This window comes from Manacus candei, unplaced genomic scaffold, assembly GCF_025592945.1.
Source record: "Manacus candei isolate 608988 ecotype Guabito, Panama unplaced genomic scaffold, ASM2559294v1 h1tg000062l, whole genome shotgun sequence".
Lineage (NCBI taxonomy): Eukaryota > Metazoa > Chordata > Aves > Passeriformes > Pipridae > Manacus > Manacus candei.
This window is the reverse complement of record NW_026138110.1, coordinates 2,096,518-2,118,409: the sequence shown is the minus strand read 5'-3', so window position 1 is coordinate 2,118,409 and position 21,892 is coordinate 2,096,518. Positions and strand designations below refer to the sequence as shown.

The following is a 21,892-nucleotide window of genomic DNA, read 5'->3' as shown; positions in this document are numbered from 1 at the left end:
TATCTGTTCATCAAATCCTTTTTCTGTCTTTACTTACAAGGCCCTGTTTTGAAGCACCAAACTCCCAATAAGGACACAAAAAAAAGCTATCTGATATCCACTCTAAAAAAATCCTACATTCCACACTGAAATCTGAAGAGAGTCAACCTCTGCCTATTTTACCCTGTCATGTTTGCTGATGCCAGCTGTGCCATTTTCAACTTGTCAAACAGCCCAATGAACAGCTCTTTTAAACTAGATTTTAAATATCCCAGGAGCAGCCCAAAGGAAGATAAAATCACTGTGTAGAGTTAGCAAAACCTTTCCAGCTCATCATTATTTTCCAAGTGGGTAAGTCTAAAGATTTTTTTTTTCACAGTAGGGTAAACATTCAGACTCAAATGTGAATTCATACATTAAAGTACTTAAGCTCGTGACTTGTCCATTACAAGGTGAGTTCAAGGTTGCTGAGATTGGCTAACAGCAATACACTGTATGCAAAATCTTGTTTACTTCTTCCTCCTTTTCTTCCTTCCTCTTCTTCCTTCTCCAAACCCCTTCAGTGCCCATGGCTTGACACCCTGAACTCCGCAGGGTTATGCTGCTTTTGATTTGTGAGGAGAGTTACAATAGTTAATTACAGAGCATGGTCTTCTGTGCCTCAAACATTTTGCATTTATAGGCTCTTGATATAGTCCAGAGCAAGAGGCTAACCCATATTTAATTTGTCCAACACGTTTCTGGTTAAAGTTCCATCAAATGGGTGACTGGAATCCCTCCGATTCAGCTGGAAAAGTCACTTTGAAGGAGGCGTTTATTAGCAACATTCGCCTCAGTCCCAACAGGAGGCCCTGAGGGCCTGGGGAAAATCACTGGTTGCTTGTAACAGTCAGAGCCGGCCGTTCCCCGCGGGATGAAGTGTCAATAATAGGTTAGATATTATGACTCGGGACTGATTTTACAGCGGGTGTAAAATTAAAGCAAACGAGGCGGTTCCTTGGGGCAGCCGAGGGCTGCGCTGTGGAATGCCCCGCGGCCCCGGCACGGCGGGAGGCGGCAGCGGGGCTGCCCCACATCCAGCTGCTCCAGGGCCCTCCATGCAATCCCAGCGAGAGCCCGGAGCTCCTTCCTCCAGCCGCTCGGGAAAAGGCACAGCGCGCCTGTGCTTTCCTGTGCTTTCGTCCATCGCTGTGTTGGCTGGGGCAGTTTTGGCGAGTGTTTATTCCTCTCTGCGACGACGAACGTTTATTTCTCTTGACTCGTAAATGGAAGCAGAAGTTCCTTTTGTTCGAGACAACCGTTATTATCCTGCCCTGGTTATTTCATTGTCTCTAGAAGATTTAATGGATATTGCTCTCAAAAGCATTGATGTTCAAATGCTTCGTGAAACTTAAGCTCCTCATTGACAAACACCTTCAAAATTAAGTTTAATCTTGAAATGCTATAGGCACTTTGGAGCTGAAGTCTCAGTGAATCCCTAAGACAACTCCTTTCTGAAAACAGACTAGTTCATAAATCACTGAACACTGTCAAAAAAAAAAAAAAAGCTATATTTTTGCATTATTCCCTGTTGTAATCAGGTACAAATCCACTAGTCCAACTGGACTTATTCCCAGCAATATCAGGTCTAAGTTTCATCAACCCTACATAAAACCTTACGTATGTGAAACTTATTTTTGATCCCATCTTTTTCTTTTGAGGGAGCTGTGTGGATTTTCTTTTTTTAATTTATTTTATTTTCCATCTTTATTCCCTTTTCTCTTTGCCTCCTTTACAATCTCCTTGTGTATTCTTTGCTTGTGTCGGTGTTTCTATCTCCATTCAACACTTCCTCATAGTCCCTTTTTCAAAAGGCTTCAAAAATTCCTTTTAAGCATGTTAAAACCACCATGGGCAGGGATGTCACCCACTAAGATCAAGTTGCTCAGAGACCCATCCAACCTGGCCTTGAACACTTCCAAGGATGGAGCCTCCACAACTTTTCTGGGCAACCTGTTCCAGTACCTCACCACGCTCTGAGTAAAGAATTTTTTCCTAACACCTAATCTAGGTCTCTACTCTTTCAGCTTAAAACTGCTCCCCCTTGCCCTATCACTGTCAGTCCAAGTAAAAAGTCCCTCTCCCTCATTTTTAAAAGCCTCCTTTAAGTACTGGGAGGCTGCAATGAGGTCTCCCCAGAGCCCTCTCTTTTCCAACTGTCTCAGCCTGTCTTTGTAGGACAGGTGCTCCGTCCCTCAGATCTTCTTCATGGTCCTCCTCAGGCCCACATCTTTCTTGTGCTGAGGATCCCAGGGCTGGATGCAGTGCTCCAGGTGGGGGTCTCAAGAGGGCAGGGCAGAGCACTCTCTTCATATTTGGAAGTCCCAGGGATAAGAATGCCAGTACCCAGTCTGCCATCCAGCACTATTCCATGGACCTTGACGTGGCCTTTCTTCTCACACTGTGCTTGTGGAAGGAAAAAGTGTGTCCTATACTTTCTCTGCTTGTGAGTTACTAACTAATTGTTAAATCTTTGTGGCAAACGTGTTCTCATTCAGTAGCAGGGACTGTTCTCAGTCTGTTGCCACTTTACATACATTTCATATTCATCCTCACCCTTTTCTCTAAGCTGCCATGGGACTGTGAATCTCAGAGCTGGGGGGAACTTAGTAAATTTTCTGCCCTGTCAGGATTAGGCAAACATTAAGAAAACAGCACTGGTGCAAATACACACCAGACTTCAGTGTTACAGTGAGAGCTGGAAGTAAAACGTGGCTAGTTTCACAATTATGATACAAGTATCCTTCTCCTACCACACAGAGGAAGCAAAAAACCACATCCCCACTTGCTCCCTCCCTCCCCACTATCAGAGCATGTCCTCTACATTAAAGAAGCAGCCCTTATGGGACCAGGATTTGATTTACATCATCACATAAGCAATACATTACACAGTTACTGGAGATGAGTTTTGCCATGTCCTTGGTGCAGTGCTCTCTGATGAAGTGTGCACAACACACACATCTGCTCCATTCATCCCTGGAAACGCTGTGAGAGCCATATGGTGGGGGCTGATGGAAAAAGGAGAGCAGGGAAATGCTCTGGTTCTGGTAATAGCCAGTGCCAAGTAGGATAATGGAATTGAAAATGTGGGATGTTATAGGGGGCCAAACACAGCACGAGGCTCATTCCTAATGTGCCGCATGAAATGCTGAGCTTCAGGAGGTGAAGCTTCTAACAGTCACATGACATTTCTAGAAAAATAACTTATCAATACTACCCATGACAGTGTGAAGTTGTTTAAAATTTCCATGTCTCTTTTTTTTAAAAAAATGTACCAATTTAAACAGATTTTCTCACTCTTATGAGAAGAGGCTGCTAGGCTTCTACCTGGGATTAGGCTGTCTGACTAACAAATCCTTGAATATACATTTTATTTTCATAGCTATCCCTGAAGTACAGCTTTGTAGCCAATTTTACACTTAAGTATATCTCAATGTGATATGAAGAATTTTTCAAGTAAGCTACTAATCTAGCTAGTTATGCTGAAATAGTTTGGGGTATTTTGGCTGAAGGATATAAACCAGTAATAACTTTCAATTATGTAAAAGTAGTGTGTTCTCAAAATTGGTACTTTAGATTATTAATGTCAAGAATCAGGAACAGCTTTTCAAGTTTTGAGTTGGATGTCAAATATATTCTTATTTTATTTTTATTTTTCTAAATAGGAGCAGGTAGCAGTGCTGGGTTCTGGTATTAATTACACATGGAAACAGAAAACCTGAAGTAAACCTGGTAGCATTTTAAGAATCCAGCTATTATGAATTCATCTGGAATTCATTGGGCTACCCCTGGCCACAATAAATTCATGCTGTATTAGCAGTAACATCATACGTACACTAAGAGATGTTCTACTGAGATCAGTATTATTTAATTGACTCAAAGGATTACTTTAAGATCAGTTTTCTTCTAACTGTATTTTTAACATAGCTTTTTCCTGAAGCACAGCTTCCCACAAGACAAAAAGATGACAGTAGAAGAAAAACATGCATAAGAAAACACACTACATCTGACATTTTAGGAAAGCTACAATAAGCATTAGAATCACACATCTATCTCCCATGTAACGTACAATGTGTTTATTTATAGTTTTCCCTGTGGGAATCAAAACACTCAACTCACCAAAAGTGAACATATGCAGATTGAAGGGAGGTAAAAAAGTAAAAAAGACATATTTTCCTTGAAGTGAAAAAACAGTGCAAACAATCTGTTTATAAAGAAGTACTGAACAGTCTCATCTGCACACTTCTGCTTTGTCAGGCACGCTAAATAAAACCACAAATAACATGCAGAAAAGACTTCACTGGGACCAGTAGCACAACTGGGATATGCTGAGCAATGGAAAAACAACAGCTTGGATTGGAACCTTCCAACCTTGGGTTGGTAAAGAAAGATGTTCTTAGCTGTTAGCAATGTCTTGTCAACTGCACCAGACAGACCCATGTGCTGGTGTTCCCCCTTTGCAGCTTAGGTCCTGTTCACACATGAGTTTATATTTCCTTCCTGAGCTGGCTGCTGAGATGAGCAGGATGGTCAGATATCAAGGTTCAGATCCACTTAATGTAATTAACCTGCACTTCTAAGAGCGATGAGAAAAATAGAAAACCAGGTCTTCCTGAGTGTACTGGTTCAGTGCTGCTGAACAAAGCATAAAAAGTAAAAACAAAGAACTGGTAAGCTCGCTGCTTGGCATGTTTTCATGCCAACCTCAGCAATGCCCTGAGTCAATGCTGTGCCAAAGCACCACTAAAATGCAGCCACAGACAAGGAAATGTGTCTAAAAGGAGGCCTTGTCTCCTGACCAGCCACCAGCCAACTAACTGAGTGTGTGGGTACACAATTAAAAGTATATGACAGAATTTTGTTGAAAAAATCTTGCAATTCCAACTCATATTTCTATCTACTCTCTTCCCCTACAGATCCTGAAGGAAATAAGGTGTCTCTCTTTTCCCTGTGCTTTGAAAATAGACTGGATTTCTTCATTTTTTTCCTCTAATGAAAGAAACAACTGCAGGGAAGCAGAAAAAAAAATCAAACAGAAGAGATAAATAGAGGATACCTGGTTTGGACAATCCTGCTTTTCTCAGATAGTATATTCCACCTATGGACAGCAAGCCTCAGAAACCATCAACATTCCTTACGTCAAACAGCTGCACTTTCTTATCCTTTTATTTCAGATTATCATCCTCCCTGATTCTATCAATCACCCCTAGGAACAGCTCTTAGCAGAGTTCAGGGCTGTGATCATAAAATAAATAGTCTAAAGACCTAAGTCAGAATTTAGGAAAGCTGCTCTCTTAGGAAGCAGGAGTTACACACTCATGTATCATGCACATATTCATGACTGAGCCATCCCTCACAACAACTTTAAAGCTCTGCCAGACCCCTTCAAACATTTTTATCAAAACAGTAGAGGTCAAAAAGATGTTACATTTCTACAGTTTTCATGAACAGGGAGAAATCTTACTAATGTCCATGTGGGAAATGGGGTGTGTCAGTCTTTGGTAGATGTCAGATAATTCACACAGGGGTTGTTATGAATGTCCTAAAGGCAGACAAAGGTTGAAGGAGGTTTGCAGCTTAGCAGGCCTCACTGAATCCGTTTCCAAGCTATTCCCTTTGTCCTGTGGATTTTCTAGAATCCATTTTCACAGGTCTCACTTCTCTTTCCTTTTCTCTGTTCAAACTATCTGGCAGCTCCTCCAAGAATGCAGTTCTTAATACTTCAGTATCACCTCTTTGACAGTGACTTTAATTTAAATCACCATAAAGGTATAACCCTCCTGTGAGGAAAGGCTGAGAGAGCTGGGACTGTTCAGCCTAGAGATCTCCATCCTTGGAGATATTCAAGAACCACCTGGACATGGTCCTGGGAAATCTGCTCTAGATGATCCTGCCTGAGTTAAGGGGGTTGGGCAAGATAACCTCCAGATGTCCCTTCCAACCTCAGCCATTCTGTGGTTCTCTATCTCCTTCAAAGTGCTGGAAATAACGTGTTACGAATAAGCAGATGTTGAACTACATGTGTAACCTTTTCCCTTCTATTACCTGGAAAAGGCATCACAGAAAAATGAAACCAAATCCACCAGAGCAAGTGTCTGTGTATATATATATATACATACACATACACACATATTTATATACATAGAAAACCTTGTTTGAGATAGAATAATGCAAAAGCATGTAACACAGTAAACACAAAAGAGGAATATTTAAAACTTGATTTACTTGTGACAATTTCACTTCCACACACCATGTAAATTTACACCTTTCTGAGTTCCTTACATTATTCAGAACTTCGTTTTCCATTTTCCTCAGATATGGACAGATTTTGATAATTTATAAAATCTGCCAGTGAGCTGCTGCCAATTTTAGTATATACATGATTTAGAGCTGGTTTAAGTTTAATTGACATTTTGCTTATTTAAAACACAAAAACTGGCCACTGAGGAAAAAGCACTCACTTTTAACAGGATCATGGAAATATTAGCAACAGCAGTCCACAAATCACCAAAAATGATTTTTAGATTCCCAGAGAATGAACAGTCAGGTGTGTCAGACAGAATGGAGGTTTGATGGTGAAGGAATGTGTTTTTCTGGGAACGATTATTTTGCTTCACAAAAATGAGTCCAGTTGTAAAGGGCGACCCTATTCCAACATAAACCTGGTTTCTAGTGTTCCAGTTAATAATACAGTGAGCCAAATATAAGAAAATTCAGCCAAATATAAGAAAATTCATTCTCAGGCATATAAGTAACAGCACCTTCACCAAATAAAAAGACTGACCCCATGAAATCTCACCTCAGTACTCGTAAAGATACTGATAATTTCATGCTACAAATCTCAAGAGGAAATAAGGGAGACATGCAGTTCTAATGTCCTTCTCCTCCATTCAAAGACTGAGAAAAGGGCTAAAACCAGAAAAAGAAAGATAGAAAAGGGTCATGACAGGGTTGAGTACGGACTGAGACTGTCTGTTTTAAGAAATGAGTGATTTCACACAACAGAAAGACTCTGTAGAAAGAAAAACTGAGGTAGCACTACACAGGCCAGTGTTCTGTGGTTGTTATTAACTAATACTGAAGAGTGAATGAAAATCGGTCCATGAGCCCTTTGTAAATTAGAACTAAATCAAGGTTTCCAAAATGCTTTTAAAATCATATCAAGAATTGAACTGTGAAAGTGAAGTGTGTCACTGCTGTCTCAGAAGGTCTGCAAAGGTGAGCACTCTGATCTGCCCACAAACACGTTATTCCCTTGTAACAGCTCACAAACACGCTGCTCTGTATCTAGTAAAGTAGCTACAGCTGCTTTTTGTGAACCTTTAACACTCTAAAAGTCTGCTAAAGCATTCTTAATCACAATTCATCATCTCAAGACATGGGGTCCTTTAGTACCTGAATTCTTTGTCTCAAAATCCTGTGCAGCCAGTAGTTTCCCATTTAGATTTCTGCATTCTACTTTAAAGTCAGTAATTTTCCAGTTCTAATAGTGCTCAGCAGCTGTAAAATTCAGTGTATACCAACTACACTTACAAGACCAACTCTCTCAAGCAGAGGCGGCTGATAAGCATTGCCCAGACCAACACCACAACCTTTTACAAACCCATGTTATCTACAGGACTTTGACTCACCTCCCCATTATACTGGTAAATATAATGCATAATCTGCAAGGGTGATGTGTAAAAACCTGTAGGTTATAATTTCCCACCAATATTGTTTTATGGTTTTTTTTAACGTTGTTTACAATGAAAATGTCACATAAACAAATGTGACTACCATTAAGAAGAAATATTAAAAGAGGTTCTCTGTCAGGAGTTTAATTCAGAGAAGGAGATCCCAGTAAGTTTAAATTTTACCAATCCTGAAAGGCTTACACAAAGTGAAATTATATGGAAAATAAAGTACTTGAAACACAAAATAATTTGGTAGCTGGACTGTGGTTCTGGACTCTCTTTGCCAGGTTTGACCATTAAAACTCAACCTCTTCCTTTTACCTGCTGCCTTCTTATGGATTTTCAATTCCCTTCCGTTCTGTGGCACAGGTTTAATAGATGGGATAAGGAATGTTGCCCAGCCAAACTAGCTTAAAACTTGATGACAAGAACATTTCCCTGGGCATGAGAGATGAGCTACAGATCCACAATGTACCCAAGCTTGCAGGACGTGCAAGAGTGACCTGAACCTTCAGGTAAGAGTCTACTCTTGCTCTACCTGCCCACTAACTGTCAGATTACAACCAAGGACAACCCTGAGCAATAATGCCATGTTTTCACTCAAATCAGATCTCAAGTAAAGGAGGCTGTGAGGAACAATTAGCACCAAACTGCTGCTCACATTGCCAACCCATCTGGTTTCCATTTTTACACTCCCAGCAATGTCACATCACCAGGTTTGGATGAGGCCATCCATTGTGGAAGACACAGGTAACCAGTGTGGATTTTTCAAATACTGTTCCACTCTAGTTTTTCTCCCAAAAAATTCTGACAGTGCTGACTAACACAGCAAGCAGTGAATAGCATGTCCTGCTGGGCTCATTATGACTTTAAAAATGAAGCAATTTTGTTCAAATTGTACTAACAAATGCTTTCTTGTTTTTCTAGCTACTTTGCAAATGGTCCCAATTGTCTGGCCTTAAGTGATTTTTTTTAAGGGCAACAATTATTTTTGTTTTAAATATTTCTAATGATAATAATGTGCTTTTCAAAAAATATTTACCTCTTCAGTCATCACAATTCTTAGGCATTGTGTGAGCTTAATTTTATTCCTTGCAACACAATTAACTGAACAAGCCCACCGTGGTTATACATCAGAAGTAACACGATCAGAAAGCAACAACAAAACAACAATCCTCATCCAACATGTTGCAATCACAAAACAGGATCCTATCAAAATCCCTTATCAAGGCTTATTTACCACGCTACCCATCTTGTGGACCCTTCTGCTCCTGAGCTTCTGATGACCCACTAAGTCTCTGCTGATAAATCTGTTTTAGTGTTCTCTAGAAGGCCCATTTTGAATGTAAAGCTAAACTGCAGTACACAGGCTTAGCAAATCTAAGCTACCTGAGAACTCCCTTTTCCATTAATTTATTAATACAAAAACTTCAGCTCTGACAGGAGCTAAAATGAACTGGATCAACATTCATCTCCCAAGCCACCAAATTTCACGTTGGAAGATTAAGTAGTAAAGGGGATTAAGTTGTAAACAGGTGGATTCTGTGGGTTCCACATTACCTGTTACCACTGTAACACAACATCATCCAGCACTAAGGAGTTCTCTAGGCACGAAAACTCATTCGGATTTTGTTCTTCCCAACTCTGAAAAAGGATTCCTACCTTCACTTGAAATGTTTAAGAATAACAGTTCACCTGTCAAAATGTCTTTACTGCAACCACAGGTAAATGCCAAAACTGGGCATCAAGTATCTCCTTCATTCTGGAACAATGTTTTTCAAACTAGCAAAAGAAATGCATCCAAAACTTGTCCAAAGTACATAACGGCAAAACAAACTCGCAGTACTTCAAGCCAAAACCGAAAGGGTGCAGATAACGCGTGGGCCTGGTGCCATCTCCTGGTAGTTTAGAGGCAAAGCCATCACAAATTTTTTTTTCCTATGCATCCTTTAGAAAAATGTCACACGTTCGAGGAAACAGAAAAAAACCCCAAACGACAAGTAAAAGATACCACCTAATGTTCTACAGAAGGAGTTTTCAAAAGTCTCAGCATCCACAAAGTGTTATTTCATTGTACCAGGCAGCCACTGTCTGGACTTTCAGGTTAAATGGTGTTCTTACGTTGGCCTAAGTAAAGAAACATCAATTTTTTTTCATCTGACGGAATAAGTATCCAGCCAAGTTAGCCTAATTTCAAAATACATTCAGTACCACTGATAATACTTAAAATGAAAAATAATTGTAAAAATTTCTACATGGTGCTCAAAACCAAAATCAGGAAGTCCCTTTGAGAAGTTTACTCATCATACTAGATGTTAGAGTGCAGCTTATTGGCCCACACTGATTCCTTTTAATATCAATTTCTTTTCACGGACACTTAAAAACATCTTTCCCAATTGCACCCCTCTTTCGTTACCTTTGATGAAAGAACACAGTGTTGTTCTTTCTAATAAAATTCCATGGTTTATGTTTTAAAAAGTAGCACTAGCCAACCTGAAAATAAATGCTCTAGTGATTTGGGCAGCTGATACAAGGTACTTGTACTTATCCTGCAAATGTTATGCTACAAAGACTGTTGAAAACAAACTTGACCAGCAACAACAAAAAAACATAAAACGAGCTTGCTAATAAAATGTCTGTCAAAAAGTGGAGTACTTTAGGTTAAATCTAGAGTTAATTCCAGATAACAATTAATCACCAAGGAGTTCTGGATGAGAGCTGTAAAGAACCTCACACACAGCAAGGTGATTTAAAGATAGGAAATGGATTTAAAGACTTGGAAGTTTTAAAAATAACTCTTACATAAAGGAGAGGTGATGGTACTTGGTTCCACTGGTGGCCTTCCCTACATCCAGAAATTATTCCAAATTGCTTGAGATCTACCAGAAAAGATGGAACTGGTTTTGCTGAGGCTTAATATGACAATTTGTTAATACCATATGGGGGCTTTTGTAGCTAAGAGAACTTCCACTTCATAGACCCTTTTGCTGTGCTGGAAGGAAAGACCTGTCCACATCATCCTGAAGGTTAAAAATAAATTAATAATGGCAATGAACTCTACAAGTGAGTTATGTCTTCTAGTTTGCTGAATGACTATGGGAATGTGACCTGGGTTACCTTAAAAAAAAACAAAAAACAAAAAAACCAAAAAAACCCAACCAAAATGAAAGCATACCAGTGATTTGGATTGTCCCAGGTTCACTGACAATTCCCACAGGGAAGCAATCACTAAATGTTACAGAAAAGCCAAGCTAAAAAGGGAACATTTCCTTTCACAGAAAGAGAATCAAAAACACTCTGTTGTAACATCAAGCTGTAATTGAGAAACACAACAATGACTGAAGAGTTGTAGGAGACCTAAATGAAATACAACTGGGATTTCACATTTCTTATGAAAATTAAGGTTTTAGCATGAGACAATTAAAGCAAGGATAGCCAGCTCCTGGTGTGCCAGAACATATAACTCAGCCTGTCATCTTTGTTCCTGAGAGCCCCTCGGAGCTGGTCAGGAAGCAGCTGTCAGCCACACAAATCACCAACCTACAGTCTCCCTGCTGCTCTCCTTGCAGGAGCCCCATAACCTTCCTCCTGTCATGTGGCTGGACATTCCCTAAACACAAACTCCAGGCACCACCATCACATGGAGTGTGCCTGGTGAGTAAGATGACAGGAGGACTTGTGTGCACGTCCCCATCACACCTGACCGCGCTGTGGTCAAGTGACAACCGCAGTTTGGTTGTAGCACAGACAAGCACATGTTCCCTGGGTGCTGCCTCTGTTGGGAGGCATTGGATTCACCAGGCAGAGAAGTTGAGTGACACCAGAGCCTGTAACTGAGAGACACAGATGAGACAGTTGGAGAACACAAAGGGAAAAGCAGCAAACACTCACTGTCACGACAACTAAACCCTCACACAAGTGAACTTTTGGTGTAGGGACGGACAGGAATATCTCGATGGTGTGGGCAAGAAAAGGGATGAAGAACATTCCACTAGAAGAAATGCAAAGGTTAAGAAAAAGACAGACAGTACTTCGTGGATTTAGAAGACTGAATTTATAAAAACTAATGAATTGGCCAAGGAAATATAATTTTTTAAAAGACAAAGGGAAAGATTAGGGGTTTAGGAGAAGTAATGAAAATACACAGTGCTTACCAATGAGATTACATTGCGGCACATAGAAGAAACGTAAAGAAAACTAGTAATGCACTGCAAAAGGGAACTTATTTCCCTAAAGAGACAGAAAAATTAAAATTTTAAAGTGCAAAGGTGTTGGGTTTTTGGGGGGGGAGAGGGGAGCACATGAGGGCAGAAACCAGTGCTAAGCACAGTCCAGAACTGGGGACAGAGGAGTGATCTGAAACTCTGAAATACCATGTGCCAGGTGCAGGAAGGTTAGGATTTGAACAGAGGTACTGAGGATCACCACCACCTCTCACTACCTGCCAGGTGAATCTCGGGAGAAGTAATGAAGATGCAATTAAGTCTGCTGTTGATAAGCACATGCACCTGGTCATACCCACAGCACACCTGCAAGCCACCCAAACTGAAACACGGGGAAATCAACTTGGTGAACCAAGAACCACCTGGATTTCTTTCTTCCATTTGGTTTTAACAGTAAAACAGCTAGAGCAAAAATATGTGAAGTATTAATCAAAAGCTCTACTATTCTTGCCTGGCCTCATGTAACGTGGCTTTCAAGCTCTTTTATTTTTCACAAAAATGAGCAGCTCTCCAAAAACCTCAGAGGAAGCAAAATGGATGAAAAGCCAAGTGGAGGAAAAAAAAAAAAAAGAGGGTCGAGACCATTTTGGATACACGAATAAGAGCAGAAGAGTACATAAGATTTGAAGCAAAACAGATGATATTCACAGCTATCTAACTTCTAAAAGCTGGGCTTTGGATGAAAAATTCTTCCATTCCCCTGGCTTTGAAACACACCACTCTTACTCAGAAACATTTTATTCAGAAGACTTATGTATAACACAATCACTAGTGATCAAGACCCAGAATAAAATTCTCTTGGTTAAATTAAATTATTCAGACCCTTTCAGAACTTCAACACATGACTTCAGGACTATACCATTTGCTTTAATCACAGCAGCGTGAACCTTGAAGCAAACCATATTTCCTCTTGGAGCAAAAGTTGGAGCCAAGAAAAAGCCTTAGCTCTTGAAAAAAACCTGTTTTATTACAACAAAATAAGCAATCACACCACATGGTTTTCGTCCTCAGTATAAATATTTCTGGTTTGAACATAACTTCATTTTAAGACTGTTTGATTTGCTTCTTTCAGGGTCCACATGGCCACCTACTTACTATCCCAGTAGAGAGCAACTTCCCCCCTTCATTCTACTTAAAAACTTCAACACTCGTTGTTTTGGTCAGTCCCTCTTACCTGTAAACCTCTCCCAGAGCTTCCTCCAGATGATAGCCACTGCCAATCTCAGCTCCTTCCCTGGCGTCCCTGCAGTAACAGGATTTAAGTTGTTTGACCCACTGGGAATTTCCCTTCCCTAAGGCAGCCCAGCAGCCCAAATGCCCCTTAAACCCTTTCTTCTGGTGTTACGACGGATTTAAGGAAAAAAATTGCGTTTCATCCTGCTTTGCCAGGTTCTCCCCGCCTGCCTTTTCACAGTGTTTTTGCAGAATATACCACTTTTATTTCGGATACTACTACACGATTTACATAGTGACCACCACCACCAAAAAAAAAAAAACCAACAAAAAAACCAAAAAAAACCAAAAAACATAAACGATCTATTTACTTAACTCAGTTCGTACCTGGAAAGTGTAATTTTTAAGTTCAAAAGCGCTTTCGTACGGGAACGCACCTAAAGGAATTCCGAAAGCGGGCTTCGCACGGCATTCCCGGGGCGAAGCTCCTCACTCGCCCCACCCCGCGCTGTGCGGTGCCCTCAGGCCCCTCCCAACAGGTGCAACGGCACCTATAGCCGGCGGGGAGTTTAACGTGAGGAAAAGCCTTCCCTTTCTAACACGCCGGAGCCCTTTTTTTTTTTTTTTTTTTTCCCCACGGATAAGGGCGCCGCGTTCCCGTTTCCCTGAGTGCAGAACCGGCGTGAGGGGGCGCGAGGCGGCGCGAGGCGGCTCGAGGGGGCGCGAGGGGGCTCGAGGGGGCGCGAGGCGGCTCGAGGGGGCGCGAGGCGGCTCGAGGGGGCGCGAGGGGGCGCGAGGCGGCGCGCGCTCCCCTCAGCCCCGGCGCGGCCGCGCGCGGGGGGAAGGGGCGGGGCGGCGGGAAGGGGCGGGGCCCGATTCGAACCGGGCGGCGGGGAAGCGGCGGCGGCCATGGCGCAGAACCAGCTCGGCCGGGAGCACCAGGGCATCACCCTGCGCGGCAGCGCCGAGCTCGTCGCCGAGTTCTTCTGTGAGGGGCTGCGGGGGAGCGGGTCGCCTTGGGGGCCGCGGTGGGAGAGAGGGAGGGAAGGAGGGAGCCTGGGGGGAGAGCTGGGAGGCCGCGTCTGGTGGGGAGACATGGCCGCCGGCGGGGTGGGGCGGTGGTACACGTCCCTCTTCCTCTCGCTATTTCTCTCTCTCTTCTTCTCCTTTTCCCTCTCGCAGCCTATGGAATCAACAGCATCCTATACCAGCGCGGCATCTACCCCCCCGAGACCTTCACCCGCGTGCAGAAGTACGGGCTCACCCTCCTGGTCACCACCGACTCCGAGCTGACCAACTACCTCAACAACGTGACGGAGCAGATGAAAGGTGCGGGGCAGCCTCCCGGGCCCTCCCTGGTGTCTCTGCTGGCCCTTCTCGCTCTGTAAGTGACCGCTTGGCTTCTTTCAGAGTGGCTGTACAAGTGCATTGTGCAGCGCCTGGTGGTCGTCATCTCCAGCATCGAGAACAACGAGGTCCTGGAGCGGTGGCAGTTCGACATCGAGTGTGACAAAACTGCAAAGGACGACAAGTGAGTAACACAGCCCCTCCACACCTGCTCTTCCCTATCCCGAGGAGCTGTGCAGGCACAAGATCAACGCCATGTAATTGTTCCTTCATCTGTTCCTCCTTTCTTAGTCGTTGTATGATCAAACCATACATAATCGTCAGGTACTTTTTTTTTTTAAGCATCAGATCAAAACTTGATTTTTAATCCTCAACAAAGCATATAAAGCCTTGTACATTTGGGTACATAACCCAAAGAACTGCTGCTTTCTTTTTGTCATGCCAAAGTGTTCTCTTCCGTTTCAGACTGAGAATAAATTTAACATTCCTTAAAAATACTAGGAAGCTTCATAAACAACAATAAAGGGAGACCAGCTATAGACTTAGAAAAGTCTACTACCTAGGGTTTAAAAGTGGCACTACCATAAACATACTGTAGCAAACAGACCAACAGAGCTTAATAGAGAGAACTGTATTTAGAGGAAACTGTCACCACAGTAGGAAGTTTTCTTTCTTACCAGAGTTTTCTTGTTTTTCCAGCGGTCCCCGAGAAAAGTCTCAGAAAGCAATTCAGGATGAAATTCGCTCTGTCATCAGACAAATAACTGCCACAGTAACTTTCCTGCCACTGTTGGAATCTGCCTGTGAGTGTTCTGAACTTCACTAAAGAAAACAAACACTTTTGGAAAGCCTCAACAGCTTTTCCATTTTAGAAAATATTTTTCTGCTGATTTTCGGAGGCTTTTTGATTATTATATGTCATGTACCATCACGTTTCTGAGACAGCACTTTGTTAGACAGATCAGGACAGAATTTGGGGTTGCTTAACTAACTTAAAGAAACTAGTATTTGTGCTCTGAGGAATATAAGTCTTCATGAATATGATTTGTGACTAGCTGTGGACTGGCTTGTGTAACACTGAGTTCATATGAAGTGTTGCACAGAGCTCAGCTCCACAGCATTTTAAGGTGTTTAAAAAATTCACGACAGTTGAGAAAACTAAAGTGTCCTCAGATGAATATAACCTGTTTTCATGTTTTAAATACTCTCTTTCTTCATATAACAAGTATCAGTGTATTCTTAGAACATTGGTATGTTTCAAGTTCTAGAAGATGCACTTCAAACCTGCCATCTCCTTATGTGTGTATTACTATTAATTACTTTGTTGCCATTTGGTTCCAGGTGCCTTTGACTTGCTGATCTATACGGATAAAGATCTGGCAGTGCCAGAAAAGTGGGAAGAGTCAGGCCCACAGTTCATTACCAATTCCGAAGAGGTTCGGCTGCGTTCCTTCACCACCACGATCCACAAAGTGAACACCATGGTGGCTTACAAAAGGGATTCTGTTCCCTAGGATACAGGGATGGGGCTTGTGTGTGTGTACATATCCTGTAACCTTGTACAGTTTCTGAGCCATGACCACACCATTACCGCTGCTCTTGCTGAAGTATGACACAAAAAAATTCAACGTGCTTGTGATAATGTGATAGAACACTAGACTAGGCTGGCATCATGGTAATAGTTCAATTCTTACTTTACTACATAAGGTAAACTAATGGTGTGTTAAACCACTGCCTTCATTAGAAAAACTGCCGAAATCTAGGATTAGCTGCTGGAATTGTGCCCAGTTCCTATAATTTTGCATTTTAAGATTATATTAAACTGTATGCTTTTAGCAGGCTTGAGTTCTTTCTGGCAACTAAAAAAAAAAAAATCTCACTCCTGAGGTGCCAGTTTTCATGTTAAAAGTAAAAGCTTGGGCTGTTTTTTTACCAGAAATAACCCTAAAAAGAATCAACCACACAATTCTTGTACCTTTTGTACAGTGAAAGCAGCTTAAAAGTTTATCAGGAAACTTTTAAATACATGAAGCCTTGTATTTAATGACAGCTGGGCTCTAGTTCTGAGGACGGTGTTGTTCTGTCTGTCTGTAGTGTCTGTCAAGCATTTTCTATGTTTGTATTCTTGTTTTATAGAATAAAGCTTCAAATTTTATAGTATTCTCTAATTCAGAGTCTGCAGTACTTTGTATTTCAGATGGTTTTATGAATGCTGAATCTTAGTCTGTAATACAATGAACACCCTGAAGGCATCCTACTTGTTTCCTATGCGTCTCTAAACAAGTCTTGTGCAGTCAATATGAAATCTATTTATGGACTAATAGTTTGCCCCTATTTAAGTTTTCAAGTAACAGTGTAAATAGTCACAGTGGCCTAATGATTAAGCACAGTACCTTCCATATTTGTTAGACATCACAGGATGCTTCATGTGTTCTTATCCACTTTTGCAGTGGAAGAAACCAGGGATTTAAAACTCTGTTAATGGAGCTTTCCGACTCTTCCACGTTTTTGTTTGTTCCTTCACCAAATTCCTTTCAGCCAGAGCACTGGACTTTTTCCACTCTTTTACAGTGATGCAGGACTCTTTCTGTTATAATAATATAATTCCAGAAGTTTATTTAAAAAACATTGACTCCATGTACCCCACACCACTGTATTACAAACCTTCTGGGCTTTCCTACCAGGAAATAATTCTCTCCAGCAGTCCCAATCTAGCAGAAGTGAAAAGCGATTCTGTAAATCGGTAGCACAAAACCATGTCTTTTCTTTTTTTCAAATAAATACAATCTAGGTAATTAAAAAATTACATTATTCACTATAAGGGCTGGCACTGCAGTAACAGAGAAACCTGATGTTTTCTTCTGCCTGTGCTGCCTATTCTTAAACAGGTGACTGCACTACCCCTTCACACCCAGAAGCAGGTGCACTTCAAGGAGTGAAGCCTGCAGTAATGAGCATAAAAAACCTTGTTTAACAGAGATGCAAAAGTCAAATTTCTCAAGGAAGCTCATTCTTGTATCCGATAGTATATATCTTCTTGTAAGAAGGACCAGCCCAAAGTCCATCTCCATCATCATCTCTGTGTTTCTTCTTTTACAGAGGCACCAACAGTCAAGAGAGATCCTTGCATACAGATAATGTCCATTAGAGGTACATGTGAAAAGGAACAGGTTATAAATCCTGAAGTTTTCACAAAGACCCTGCAGAACAGGAGAGAAAATAAAAAACCAGTCAGTCATATTAACACAAAACTTCATGGAGGTGTCCAGCAGGATGTGCTGACTCCTCATGGGACCAACACTGCTCATCGGTTTCCCCTACTCCGAGGGTCACTTTTTTAGAGTGACAAATCAAAAACAAGGGACACCCCTCGTGTCCAATGGCAGTATAACCATTAGGAAAGGGAATAAAGGGCAAGGTTTGGAATTCACCCAACAGGCAGGGCTCACCTGACTAGTTGAGCTGACGTATGAGCTGGTTGATGGCTTCCCCTCTGTAGCCAGGCTTTCCCATCTCCTTGAGGAAACCCACTCTGTTACGTGACGCATGGCGAGCCACTGACAGGTGGAATGGCCACAGAAACTTTGTGACTTTACTGAAATACCTCCCAGTTGAGTAGATTTCATGAATAAGGTCTTCCAGGCAAATAATACCACAGCCCCCTGCAGAAAAATACAAATTTAAAGAAAAAAGCAATGGCTGACTGTATTATCTCTCCTCACGCTGCTCCAGATCGCCAGCCCTCCAGTCTGGTGAGATTTTTCTCCCTCCCCACACTCTCAGGTCAGACTGGAAACTCTCAACTTCTTCCTCAGTTTTCTCAGCCTTTTCCTCACCTAAATGTTCCTCTATCAGCATATTGTCTGTCAGAGGCATCCTCTTCTTCTTGATCTTGGCCTGGCCCCGTTTCAAGATAAGCTCTCGTACAGATTTCAGGTTTGGGTGTCTGCACAAAAACAAAAATCAGGTTCTGTAGTGGAGAGACACAATGCAGTGGGAAAGCCCCTTCCTTCTTGGGAAAGCAACCAAGTTATGTTGAGGACAAGAAGAAGAGAGACGATAACAAGTTTTAGATATAAATTTGGTTAAGCTTTGACCAGCTATGGATCTGTGATACCAAATGGAGAACCAAAAGGCAGCAACATTCCCATACAAACCACTGCCAAGCCACAGGAGTGGTACTTACCCCCATGCCACGTAAGGGTCCACGACCCGCAGCAACTTCAGGGTTAACGGGGTCAGTTTAACAAATATCCCGGAGAAATTCTTTCTCAGCCGCAGCAACTCCATCGCTCTTTTTACCCTCCTGGTCACTCCCTTAATACTGAGTCAGTAAAAACAGCAGCAACAAAAGGCCTCAGATTAGTGCGATGATCACACTTCATTTGCACAGAAATAACACAACAAAAGGCAGCAATAATGAAGGTAAGGAGTAGGAGAAGTTTCTTACTCCACAATCCGCACAACGAAGGCCAGTTTGTGCTCCCGAGGTGCCGCCGCCTGCCCGGGTCTCTGCTCCATGCGCCTCAGCCGGCTGTCATCGCGGCGTTTGCGCCACGAATCCCGAACAAAAGTCTCAAGGCGTCTGAACTGGATTTGTTTCCCCTTCTGCTGCTACAGTGAAAAGGAAAAGAAAGTATCACCCGCCCCAGCGGTCTCAGAGGTTTGCATCTGACAGGCCAAATGAAAGGCAGGACTTGAGGAACAACGTTCCTTCGGCTTTGGAAGCAGTAAGAAGAAAGTAAATTTTATTATTTAAGCCCAAGGGAAACACAACTGAGGGACAACACACGAATTTAGAGGCAGGTAGATATAATTTATGAATAGTAAACTAAAGAGTTTTTCCCCACGAAAAATATAAATTAGGGAAAACAGCAACACCCAGGATACTTCTAGACACGGGAGGTATTAAATGGAAGTATCTGCAGCCACAGATGATCACAGCTACACACCCAGCTCAGCAATCGCTGGGAAAGCCAGAAACAACACCTGTATCTGGGCAAAAAAGATACTACAGCAATACCGCAGTGTGACTCAAAACTACCATCCAACAGAAAATAACTGTTTTTAAAGTCCTTTTCTACAAAGGCGCACATACAAAAAAAAAATAATTATTGCTAATTTATACAAAGAACATCCAGCTCACTTGGAAAAAAAAAAGTCATAATTATGGAAAAATTTAAAGCATTTTTTAAATTAAAAGGTGTTTAATTGCTTGTCCTTAGCTTAGGAGCGAGTATATCCACTAAACATAGTGCTTTCTCATACAAACAGGACTTGAATATGCATGGCAGTTACACAGTAATACTTAAGATAACACTACTAGTTAAATTATTAAGTCATTTTAAATTATAGAATCTAATGTTATGTATCTTCTATTTTACCTTGTAAATCACCCATGAAATTGGTTTGAATTTTCACAGCAGGCAGACCTAATCAAAACCCCATCACTAAGGTCATTTTTCTAATGAAAGTCTTAAGGAGTGGCTATTTAACATTATTGCTCATGCTTCCACCTCCACCTTGAAAATACAGCAAGCCACTGATGTGTTTAAAAACATTAAACACAGCATCCAACAAAAATGGTAGGAGTTTTGTACACAATCCCATAGAAATGGGCTTCACTGGGAAAGCTTTAAAACACTTCTAAGACAGGTACGTACTGTATTAGCTGAGGTACAGCAGAACAGGACTCAAATTCGGAATTAGAAAGGTTTGCTGTGCTCTGCCAGTCTGGAAATGACGCCCTGTGCACCGGGAGTGCCTGTATTAGCAACATGTGCCACCCCACACGCAGAAAAAGGCTTCACGATGACCTGTCTCTGCTCCAACAGATAAATAAGTTAACTCTAACTGCACCCTCAGAAAAGCGTTGTTTCCATGAAGGGTTACAAAGGCGAACTGGTTTCAGAGAGCACAGACAACTCAGCAGCGCTGCAGTTGCCCACGTGTGGCTGTAAACACACCCCACCAGGCCAAGACACAACCCACCAGGTTCCAAGAGGAACGACTCACACTCTTCAATACATTTCTGTTCCACTGCCACCAGCCAGAAAGCCTTGTCCTTTTTACGGGGCTCAGAGACACGGGGAGAAGATGCCCAGGAAACGAAGAGCTCCCTTCGGAGGTAACCCCTGGCTGAGGGGGCCGATCCCTGGGATCACTTCCGTACGATCGCAGGGAACCGCGATTCCCTCCTTCGGAGGACAAGCAGGGCCAGCACGACCCCCGCGACCCGCCGTACCTTGCGCTTGTTAAGCAGCGCCTGCTTGGCCTGGGTGGCCTTGATGGCCAGGTACGCCTTCCTCTTCTTCAGCAAGTTCTCCGGCACCAGCGGGATCCGCCGCCTCGGCCTGCGGGAGGGACATCCCGGTCACATCCCGGCCCCACATCCTCCATCCGGCCCCCCCTGGCTGCCCCGCCGCCGCCCCCAGCCCCAGTGCCGCGTGGTGCCCGCGGATGGCGGCGGATCCTTCCAGCCATCCCTTCCTTCCTCCCTCCCTTCCTCCCTCCCGCCGCACTCACTCCTCGGCCTCCGCCATCTTCCCGGGGTGGCGCCGCGCATGCGCCGGGGCGGGGCGCGACATGGCCGCTCCCGCTCATCTGCCCCTCGCCTCGTCCGGGGGTCCCGGAGCGCTGGGGCGGCTGTACCGGGCGGGAAGGGGCGCGCTGCTGTCCGGCCGTGCGCTGTGCCATGTCGGTCCGCACGCCGGGAGCCTCGGAGGGAAGAGGCGCTGGGACACACGCGTTGTGGACAGCCGGGTCGCCCGCAGGTGGTGCCAGAGCCTCACGCTAAGGGATGCCGTTCCCTCCGATGGGGTTGTGTCCGCGGTCTGCTCCCTCTTTGCCATGCAGGGTAGAGGAGGGATGTGTGCCTTTACACTGTTAACCATCACCTTTACACTATTAACCATCACTGCGTCTGCAGTCAGCTCGGTTTACACCGACCGCAGAGTTCCCTTGCCGGCTGGGAGCTCCAGCCTGGCACTGGAAGGCTCGGTGGTCCCCGGTTTCCCTGCCCGCCTCGGTGATGCTACAAACCTTTGTAAACACTAAAAAATCAGGCCGCTTCTGTTTTGACACCTAATACTTCAATACCCGTATTTAGAAACTCAATCCCACCTGCCCAGATGTGTGCTCTGCAAAGAGCGCAGCCCTCAGTGAGGAAACCCAGCTACCCATGAACTTTTGGATTTATGAGGCAGAAAGCAACAAGCTTATAAAATAAATAATCTGAAACTTGCACCGAAACACACCCATAACTATATTCATTTCACCCTGACATTGGGGTAAGCTGCTCCATATGAAAAACCCTGAAATGTCTGGTAGCTCTGGACAGAAAAAATGACCCTTTTAAATCTACAAATTAGTGCGCTTTGTTTAACAGGAGAGAAATGCAAACAGCCTCTTGGGTATTTCATTATTAATGGTAAGGAAACAATAAGTAAGTAAATATTT

General features: G+C 43.0%; 2 protein-coding genes and 1 long non-coding RNA gene across 8 annotated transcripts in view; 1 reads left to right on the top strand and 2 right to left on the bottom strand.

Annotated features, from left to right (window-relative positions):
* LOC127478834 (uncharacterized) overlaps window positions 1–13,829 on the bottom strand; it is a 121,797-nt gene extending 107,968 nt beyond the window's left edge. For 3 of the 6 annotated variants that reach the window (XR_007907375.1, XR_007907376.1, XR_007907377.1), the window contains exons 1-2: window positions 13,475–13,583; window positions 13,089–13,157 (exon numbers count right to left, since the gene is read on the bottom strand). This is a non-coding gene — a long non-coding RNA (uncharacterized LOC127478834). Of the gene's footprint in view, window positions 1–13,088; window positions 13,158–13,474 lie in introns of all 6 variants that reach the window. The other 3 variants (XR_007907378.1, XR_007907373.1, XR_007907374.1) reach the window with 3 other exon arrangements.
* A 48-nt stretch (window positions 13,830–13,877) lies between these two features.
* On the top strand, window positions 13,878–16,591 carry MAD2L1 (mitotic arrest deficient 2 like 1). Its single transcript, XM_051805016.1, has 5 exons — window positions 13,878–14,075; window positions 14,270–14,416; window positions 14,498–14,618; window positions 15,134–15,237; window positions 15,776–16,591. Exons 1-5 carry the CDS (start codon window positions 13,997–13,999, stop codon window positions 15,946–15,948), a joined length of 624 nt encoding a protein of 207 aa, XP_051660976.1. The 5' UTR covers window positions 13,878–13,996; the 3' UTR covers window positions 15,949–16,591.
* A 427-nt stretch (window positions 16,592–17,018) lies between these two features.
* RPL7L1 (ribosomal protein L7 like 1) lies at window positions 17,019–21,030 on the bottom strand. The gene is made up of 7 exons (XM_051805014.1): window positions 20,960–21,030; window positions 20,679–20,787; window positions 18,885–19,048; window positions 18,621–18,758; window positions 18,271–18,380; window positions 17,884–18,096; window positions 17,019–17,634 (listed from the first exon to the last, which is right to left on the bottom strand). The coding sequence occupies exons 1-6, from the start codon at window positions 21,019–21,021 to the stop codon at window positions 17,888–17,890; spliced, it is 792 nt and encodes a 263-aa protein (XP_051660974.1). The 5' UTR covers window positions 21,022–21,030; the 3' UTR covers window positions 17,019–17,634; window positions 17,884–17,887.
* Between the last annotated feature and the right edge of the window lie 862 nt (window positions 21,031–21,892).